General features: G+C 35.7%; 1 protein-coding gene across 5 annotated transcripts; it reads left to right on the top strand.

Annotated features, from left to right (window-relative positions):
• The first annotated feature begins 368 nt into the window (after positions 1-368).
• Positions 369-8,637, top strand: LOC113714864 (TOM1-like protein 3). 5 transcript variants are annotated; one of them, XM_027238987.2, is made up of 10 exons: positions 369-506; positions 1,543-1,699; positions 2,527-2,605; positions 3,453-3,551; positions 3,653-3,766; positions 4,321-4,466; positions 4,807-4,888; positions 6,008-6,093; positions 6,202-6,393; positions 7,711-8,637. In XM_027238987.2, exons 2-10 carry the CDS (start codon positions 1,590-1,592, stop codon positions 8,378-8,380), a joined length of 1,578 nt encoding a protein of 525 aa, XP_027094788.1. In that variant the 5' UTR covers positions 369-506; positions 1,543-1,589; the 3' UTR covers positions 8,381-8,637. The 5 variants fall into 5 exon arrangements, with proteins under 5 accessions (XP_027094788.1, XP_027094786.1, XP_027094785.1 ...); XM_027238985.2 differs by having other exon boundaries at positions 430-567; XM_027238984.2 differs by having other exon boundaries at positions 466-659.
• Positions 8,638-9,013: the final 376 nt, after the last annotated feature.

Genomic DNA, 9,013 nt, shown 5'->3' with positions numbered 1-9,013 from the left:
AAAAAAGGAAAAAGAAAAAACATGGTTGAATTGTCCATGTATAATAATCACTCAAATTATCAAGTGTAACAAGGAGTGATGTACTTTTCTTTTGATTGAAAAAAAAAAAAAACTTCACAATATGGGATTGTACACCTGCAATTTGTAAGGTTAAATAAATACTTAGCATACAATTGGATTTACAATTAAGTTATTTTGCATTTTATTTTTAATTTGTGTACAACAAATACATATACCAAAAGAATAATAATACAAGGATACTTTTAATTTTAATCCACAACTCCATTCACCTAAAACCGTTTGTTTAATATAATGATTTTGATATATCTCCAAAGTTATATTCTTTTCTACCTCTAAATAAAATATAACAAATCCAAACAAGAAAAACTTGGAAAAAGCAAAAGTCCATTCAACACCAAAGGAAAAAAGAGAGAAGGTTTTAGCAGCCCAAAAACTCGAAAGCTGACGCGCATAAGGAAAGTAGCAAAAAACACACACATCACACAGTAACTGACCATCTTTAAATCTCTCTATTTCTTCTTCTTTTCTTTGCATAAACTGATAAAGGTATAATTGATGACATATTGGTAATTTTATATGCACTTGATTTATTAGTTTATCCTCAAAGACTAAGAAAAGAAGAGTAGGTACTCTGACAGGTAATCTGCTAAAGATCCTGACTTTTTCTTATTTGGGATTTTTCTCTGGGCTGAACCTTTGCTTTATTTCTTCTGATTCTGCAAAATTAAATCTTTTTATGAACTGGGCTCTTCTCTCTCTTTTTTTTTGAATGTTTTTAAGTGTATAAAAGTATGATCTTTAAGCTTTTATTATTTGGGCTTGCTTCACTTTTGTTGTGGAGTTTGGACTTTGAAGCTTTACTTCTTATAGGGTCTTGGTTTGCATTCTCCCATTGAGAAGTAAAGTGTAATTATTCTAATTTCTGATGATTTATTTGTTTTTATTGTAATTGGTTCCGTAAATTCCTTGGTGGGTTTTTTGTTTCATGCTCTGAATTAGGTTCTGATTACTTTTAATTGTGTTTATGATGGTGTGGTTTATGATCATTAATTTGGAATCGTTGATCTTTTCTGTGTTGGGATTGTTGAACGTTTGGAGGGTTTTTACTTGTACGTCTTGAAAGGCAGTTTGATCAGTTTTAGTCGGTTGTGATTCGAATGATCTATGGTTTATCAAAATCAGTTTTAACGTGGGATTTTTATGTTTTTCTTTTTTTGGGTGGGTGAAGTTTTGTGGGGCTTATGTTAAATTTTTTGGGTTTTGGTATTCCTTGTTGCCTTGTTTTGTAAAGGCCAGGCACAATGATAAAAGTTGCACCATTTTGACATGGAAGGTCTAGGTTAAATAGTTGTGGGTTTGAGTCTGTGTATACCTGGCCTTTATGATTTACTGTGTTGATTGGGAACTCCCTCGGTTGGATGAACTATGTGGTTATAGAAATGTTGATATTCTTCCCATACGTGTTTTTAGAACTTTTCTGGATTGGATTGACATAGTGATCCGGTTTCTTTTTTTTTTCAGGAGATAAGAATTTTGGCAGTTGAAGCAGGGTTAGAAAGTACAAAACTATGGCCAATAATGCAGCAGCTTGTGCTGAAAGAGCTACTAGTGAGATGCTGATTGGTCCAGACTGGGCAATAAATATTGAGCTATGTGATATCATTAACTCGAACCCTGGGTAGTGTATTTGTCGCCTTTCCGACGATACTGATATACTGCTTTTCTGTACTATATGCTAAAGATAGACGTTTTCTGCTTGGAGATCTGTTGTAGACAAAGGACATCTGTGGGTAGTATGGCTTGTTGTTCTAATGTACACTCAAGATGATAAGATGTTAAAGCTTAGCTTCTAGTCAGCTGAGTATGGTTGAAACTTTTTACAAGATGATAGTGTTAATTTTAGACAACCCAATAGACAATTCTTTGTAACTCTCGGGAAGAAAAAGATTTGTGAACATTAGTATTGTTTTGGTTATCATGCTTTTGTGTCCCTCAATAACATAAAATATGGTAGACAGGTGATAGTATATATGAAAGAAAATCCACCATGCAGTTTTTGACTTTTGAAGCGCCTTTCTATTGATTTTGAATTTTATCAGAGCTGATTTTAGAAAATATCAAAACCAATATTCAAAAAATAGGTCTCTTGTAGCTTCTGCTTTTTGCTTATATTAATTTTTGAAAAAGCCAAAAGCTAGAACAAAAAGTTTGAAAATTTTACATAATGGATTTTCCAAAATCAGAAGTGAGGTCCAAAAAGTCAGTTGAGAACAGGGCCAAAATGGCGTGAGAAATCAAAGCATGGTGTAAGATTAAAATGACTTACAGACTTGGTCTAGATTGGTCTTCTCCCACTTTTAATTGGTTGTTTACTTTCTGAAATTTGAGTAACTGCTTCTGTATTGGCCAATATATATCAGTAAACGCAAGCAGGAAATGTTGTTGAACGACTTAACTACATAGAGTGCGTTTTTCTTTGACCTCACTCTTTAAGTTGAACTGCAGACAGGCAAAGGATGCTCTGAAGATACTGAAGAAACGTCTTGGGAGCAAAAATCCTAAGATACAGCTGCTTACGCTATTTGTAAGCTTTTCGTTGGCCTTTCTGTTTGATATTTTTTTTACTTGGCTCATTTCATATATCCAATCTACATTTGACCTGAGTTTATGGAATCATTTAATTTTCATAAACTACTGAAACTGTGACGTTAGAAGTCTTAAATTCTTGCTGTATGTGTGGGAAGCAAACATCTACAGTTTGTTGCTAGCATATAAGAGTAGCATCCAATTGTTCTACTGAAGCTCGTGTAAGATGACTCTGATCCTTAACTTGATGTGCTGGAAGAATTTTTCTACTTCGCTTAGGATCATAGACATATTTATCTGCTTATGACTAAGATGAGTGCTGGCAGCGTTTGAATTATTAAAGGCAGCTACAGTGTCAAAAGAATATTTTTGTGATATTTATGAGCTTTAATTAAAATAATTAAGAAGTTGGGTACTGGTGTAGTGCCTTAACAGGCATCTGGTGATGTTGCAACTATCAGAATCGAAGAGGAGGGCAATCGGAATTCATTAAGCTTGAAATAAGTACATTAATACTTGCTCCCAAATCTTGAATATGTTATAGTTCGTCAGTGCATACAAGTCATTGCTTTTTGTAAGATATTTTTGGCAGAGACATAGTAGATTTTAAAAGAATTTTTTTGTTGCATATTAAGTATAAGCAACTATTATATGCTAATATCATTGTTATAGCCTCTAAATGCTAAGGATAACACCTCATTATCTCAGACTTCATTAGTGCCATGATATTTTAGTATTGTGCTCTTCTAACTAGCATGCTGTCAAGCAGTTACGCGATAGTTTAATATGGAATAATAATAATTCTAGTAGTACGATAATATTCTGATTTCTTGTACTCGGTTCAGGTGCTGGAGACTTTGAGCAAAAACTGTGGTGAGAATCTGTTTCAGCAGATTGTTGAGCGGGACGTTTTACATGACATGGTTAAAATTGTTAAGAAGAAGGTAAGCCGCTATCTTGTCATTCATGGCACTGTTTTGCATCTTCTCAAATGTAGTCCTCATATCTTGAAACATTTTGCCTTGGCTTACCTTGTCTTGTGCAGCCTGACTTAAATGTAAGAGAGAAGATTCTGATTTTGATTGATACATGGCAAGAAGCTTTGGGAGGTCCGAGGGGAAGATTTCCGCAATATCATGCTGCCTATAATGAACTGAAGGTATTTTTATCTCGTTATTCCATGTGTTTAGTGAGTGTGCAAATCTCTTTAGGCTTGAATCTGTTTTTTATTCATGGAATTTTGGTAGTCGGTGCTAACAAGGTAATTCTTTCTTGCAAAACCAAACTTGTAGTATAACCTTGGTTTAAGCTTATTCTTCCTATCAAAACATGAGGGTCTCATCCAAGATGAATAAGTATTCGGTATTGACAATTGAGAAGAAAGAGATACCTAGTAAATGTTGTAATTTATTTTTTGGACTTACTTTGCTTGGGATGTCTGGCACTGAGATTGGGATGAGAGGGGTTATGTCATTTATAGCATTCTGAAGCCTGCAGATGGGTTAGCCACATGTGTCAAATCTACTTGCGAGCAGTTATTTATGTTGTTCTTAGTAATTAGACCTTTCTATTTATGTCGTTCTTACTTGTGAGCAGTTTCTCCCTGTCAATGGCAAAAGAAGCATAGAAAGAGGATTTCTGAATACCTCAAATCAGCATTGATTTTGGTTTCCTGTATACTTGTGCTTATTTATTTATCTTTTAATTTGCAAGTCTGCTGGAGTGGAATTTCCGCCAAGAGAGGACAACAGTGTGCCACTTTTTACCCCACCACAGACCCATCCTATCGTGCAACCTACTGCAGAATATGAGGAAGCTGCAGTGCAGGCGTCTCTTCAGTCCGATCCTTCTGGACTCAGGTATTGTTCATTTCTATGCAGTTTTTCTTGCTGCTGTCTCTTTTCTAGTTCTTAGTGTTGACTTATTCATGATAGCAATTCTCTAAGACATCAAACTGGCAATTATGCTTGTTACTTGTTGCATTCTTATTCCAATCAATTTATTCTTCTGATTGCAAGTTTTCATTCTTCACTTATAAAAGAGTGTTGACTATATAATGTCTTTTACTAGTTGTTTTATGTCTTGATAGTCATGTATTGAGACTCTGCATATTAAATCTTCCGGGTGATTGTTCTTCATAATAGATGACAATGTTCAAAGTGGTTTCATTTCTGTAAATTCGGTGTGATTCTAATGCAGCTTGCCAGAGATTCAGAATGCTGAAGGACTTTCAGATGTGTTGATGGAGATGTTGGGCGCTCTGGATCCCAAAAATCGTGAGGTTAAAATCCTTGTCTTTTGCTTGATTATTCTTTTCAGTTTTGTACTTTGGATATGCAAGTGTTTGTGCACTGCTTACTGAAATTTAGATGGTGACTCCACCAGGTTGAACTTTCTATTTATAGGAAATATGACCCTGTGCTTTTCTTTTCCCTCCCAAATTTTCCCTTTCAGTAACTTTTCCCACTCCCGTATATGTGATGATCCATTCATTAGAAGACACAATCTGCCAATCAAATTAAGGGCTAAAACTTGTTTCCCACAATATGAGATTTGCTTTTCACATACTCCAACTGATCCTTTCCTCGTTGAATCCTTGACAGACTTTCCTTGACTTTCAACTTGAGATCAGAGAAATTTGTATTATTATTGTTGATTTCTTGATTAAGGGAAATTTTCTGAAGATCTTAATTATGTACTTTGGCAATATATATCTGCCATTGTTATACCTTTCATGTATCGTAGCTTCTTTTTGGTCTGGTGTTTTATTCCATTTATGTAATGTCTTCTTATCAACTTCCTTTCTGCTTCTTTAGGTTTTACAACCCTAATTAATGGATATCTTCTTTTTTTTTTAAAATTAATGGATATCTTGGCAAGTAAGATGCATGACGTGTTCCCCAACTCCAACAGTTTTTAATAAAATTCAAAACTACTTTGGGAAAGTAACATTTATGATAAATGGGTAACATTTATTCAGACTTTAGGAAAGTGCTTGCATATTCTATCCAAGATCAAACTATTTACTACATAGAATTGTGTTATCAGATTTAGAATGCTTTATTTTGTTTTAAGACAGAAAACATACTCCAGTGTGAAAAGGGGTTGGGCACTTATTAGAATAGGATGTTGATGTGCAGATGATTATGCAAAAAAAAGTTACATTTAAATTTACTGTTACTTGAAGCCTCTGAATAAACGAATATTAATAGATATAACTGGTGCTTTGCTAGTTCAGATTTTCTTAGGAGAAATTAGTATTGTTAGACTGATGTTGACCTGGAGGTTATGCTGTTCCATGTCTGGAGACAGTGTTTTATTATCTGTTTGGTCTTTAATTGTTCAGTATGTAGTGTGATGGATCAGGAATACTTGCTCAGACATTATGGATTTAATGCAGGGAATAAAGGATGAGGTTATTATCGACCTTGTTGAACAATGCCGTAATTATCAAAAGCGTGTTATGGTTCTTGTTAACAACACTGCGTAAGTATATAACACAGTTTCTTTTACATTTCCTTTACATTTCCTTTTCCTCTCTGTTTTTGGTCTGTTTTTAAGCTAATGGTTGTTTGTGTTTTAATCTCCTTCAAGAGATGAGGAGCTTTTGTTGCAAGGATTGACACTTAACGACAAGTTGCAGCAGGTTCTTCGCCGACACGATGACATAGCCAAAGGAAACCCTACTGCTGCAGTAAGGACTACAGAAACACCAGTTGCAGCTCTTATGAATGTCAATCATGAGGATGATGAACCAGAAGATGATTTTTCTCAGTTGGCACACAGGTGATAATTAATTTTTCCTTGCATGGGGCATGACAATACCAACATGCTTGCTGGCGGATGCATGAATGTTATATTCAATATAGGATGAGACACTGCAGTTGATATTTGAGTGATAAAGAAGTTGGTACTTGGATATGGAACAAAATTTCTAAATAAGAATTTGTGGCACTTGAATCAGATAGACACAAATACTTATCTTTTACGTGATAAAAGTTCTAGCCTTGAGTTTGCAGCTATTTAGTACTGTATTGGAATCCAAAACAAATTTTGACTAATCACTTTCAGTCGAATTGCTTGTTTGATACCATGTCAATGTTTATGTTAAATAAAAATCTGGCGTGAGAGTTGATTGTTACTAAACACCTGCTCATGTTTATGAGGTAGGCGAAGTAGGAAGGGTTGTAGTGGACATTTTGAGATTTTCTTTTCAACTTTTCTTTACCTATTTTTTTTCCTTTGTCTTTCTTTTTTTCCCCTCTTGGGAAACGGGCAAGAGGGGAGCATTGAAAGAAGGGCTGAACAAGTAGTTTGTACTTAGGGAATCAGGAGAGGGAACTATGCACAAAAACTTTTAATGGCTAAAGAGTATTGAAGCCAAGCTTGTACCCTCCTTTGTGCAGAAATGAGTTTGCCCACAGTAATCCGCTATCTTTCAAGCTTTTATGTATGTATAAGTTGGAATTTACCAATCTGGCTTGCCTTGAATAACACAACAGGTACGTCTATGAGCAGAATTGACTATTAGATGTCATGCTTGCCCCAAGATTAGCAAAGCTAAACAAAATTTAGTACGAGTATAGATGTTTGCTTTTGTTGATGAAGCCACTTGATTTGACACTTAGAGGAATTAGTATAGATGTTTTCTTTTGTGCTCGAGGCCATGTCTTCAGAGGATAGAATTCATTGTCTTTACTTTTGATTTAGTTTCAAGGCAAAAGAAATGTTTACATGAATCAATCAGGTTTCTTCTAGGTCTCCGTTACTTGAGGAATTAATTTGCAGATCAATTCTCACCTTTTGTCCCCAAGTTTAGGCTTTGAAGGAGTTCCACTGATTCTCTCGTGTTCAATATACAGTATGTTTCCAATGCAAGAAAATAAATTTGTCTTACCATTTAAAATACAATGACTTTGGTGTTGTTCTTTTGATTCTCACTTGTAACTGTTTGGGTGTCGTGCTCGGGAAAGCCGTGCTGTTAAACATATGTTGTTTTTCTTCCTTGTTATGTTCTTGAGGATTATTTTTCCTTCTCATTTTCTTTCCCTCCCATGCTTCATTGAAGCTTTATTGGAGCCTCACTAAGTTACATATCGACAGATCCTCAAGGGATACATCACAAGGACAAGGACAAGGACGAAAGCCCACAAATGCATATGGTGAACCTTCACGAATTAACCCAATTCTTCCTCCTCCTCCGCCTTCAACAAAATTTTCTACCCCTGATGCTGGAATGGTTGATTATCTTAGTGGTGATGCTTACCAGTCTGAGAGATCTTCAGGAACATCAGCATCTGCGCCTGTTGCAGTACCAACTCAGTCAAACAACAAAATCTCTGTTCGAACATCGAGCCCTTCCCAGCCCTTATCATCACCTCCTGATGAATTCATTAACCCCACAGCAACCATGTTCCCTCCAAAATCCACATATGATGAGCCAACTTCTTTGGCCAAATCTGCTGATCCTTTGCCATCTGCACCTTGGGACGTTCCTCCTCCAACCAGCATTCCACCGCCACCATCGAGGCACAACCAGAGACAACAATTTTTTGAGCAAAAACAGAATACTATTCCTGGCGGTTCCCCGCATTCGAGCAGTGGATCTGGTTCCTCTTACGACAGCTTAGTTGGGCAGACTCAGAACCTTTCCCTGAGAACATCAACCCCAACAAAACAAGACAAGCAGGAAGATGCCCTCTTCAAAGATCTGGTTGATTTTGCAAAAGCCAAGTCTTCATCATCCTCGAAAGCTAATAATAGGTCATATTGAGTGGTGTCATTGATATTGTTATTCGTGGTGGTACAGATTTTCATATCTTAACTCTTATCAGCTTTTACTTCATTTAGAGTCTTTTATTTAGTCTTTAAATAAATGTGGATGGGAATTCGGCTGGTGCATTTTCCTGTGACATGGTATCTATAGTCTTTGCACTTGCTGCCCAGTGACATATAGTGTAGCTGAGATGATGTGAATTGTTTCCTACATTGAGTTTTTGTGAATATATATTATTTTGTTTTTTGTTTTTCCTTTTTGGGTTTGGCTTGAAATCTTTGATTTCTTGTCTTTGAATGACTAATGTTTGTGAGAGACGTTGCAAGTGCTTTGTCAAGGCATTCTGTGTCAAGCTTTGGCAGTAAGAAAAATTTTGGGTAAATAAAGGCTTGGACATTCTCCTCCTTACAGCTTTTCGTTTTCTTTTGTTTTGTTAATTTAGGGTTAATTCCAAAATGGCAATCAAATCATAGGGCACTGCATCCCACCAAATTCACTCTCTCAATTTTGCGTTGGAGAGGTCAAAAATTTGTTTCAGTTTGCTTGTATTGTGTTTAATTTTATGTTGTAACATAACGAAATATGTGTGTACACAAAGAAAGTAGGCATGCACACAATTTTTTGTTTGTG

The sequence above is a fragment of the Coffea arabica genome, chromosome 10c (genome assembly GCF_036785885.1).
Source record: "Coffea arabica cultivar ET-39 chromosome 10c, Coffea Arabica ET-39 HiFi, whole genome shotgun sequence".
Lineage (NCBI taxonomy): Eukaryota > Viridiplantae > Streptophyta > Magnoliopsida > Gentianales > Rubiaceae > Coffea > Coffea arabica.
This window is presented reverse-complemented; position numbering and strand designations above follow the sequence as displayed.

Excerpts from the sequence above, each read along its gene's own strand:
- LOC113714864 (XM_027238987.2), top strand. The coding sequence starts at position 1,590 with ATGGCCAATAATGCAGCAGCTTGTGCTGAAAGAGCTACTAGTGAGATG. Across the intron at positions 2,606-3,452 it reads TACAGCTGCTTACGCTATTT|GTGCTGGAGACTTTGAGCAA; the intron begins GTAAGCTTTTCG and ends TACTCGGTTCAG. Across the intron at positions 4,467-4,806 it reads TCCGATCCTTCTGGACTCAG|CTTGCCAGAGATTCAGAATG; the intron begins GTATTGTTCATT and ends ATTCTAATGCAG.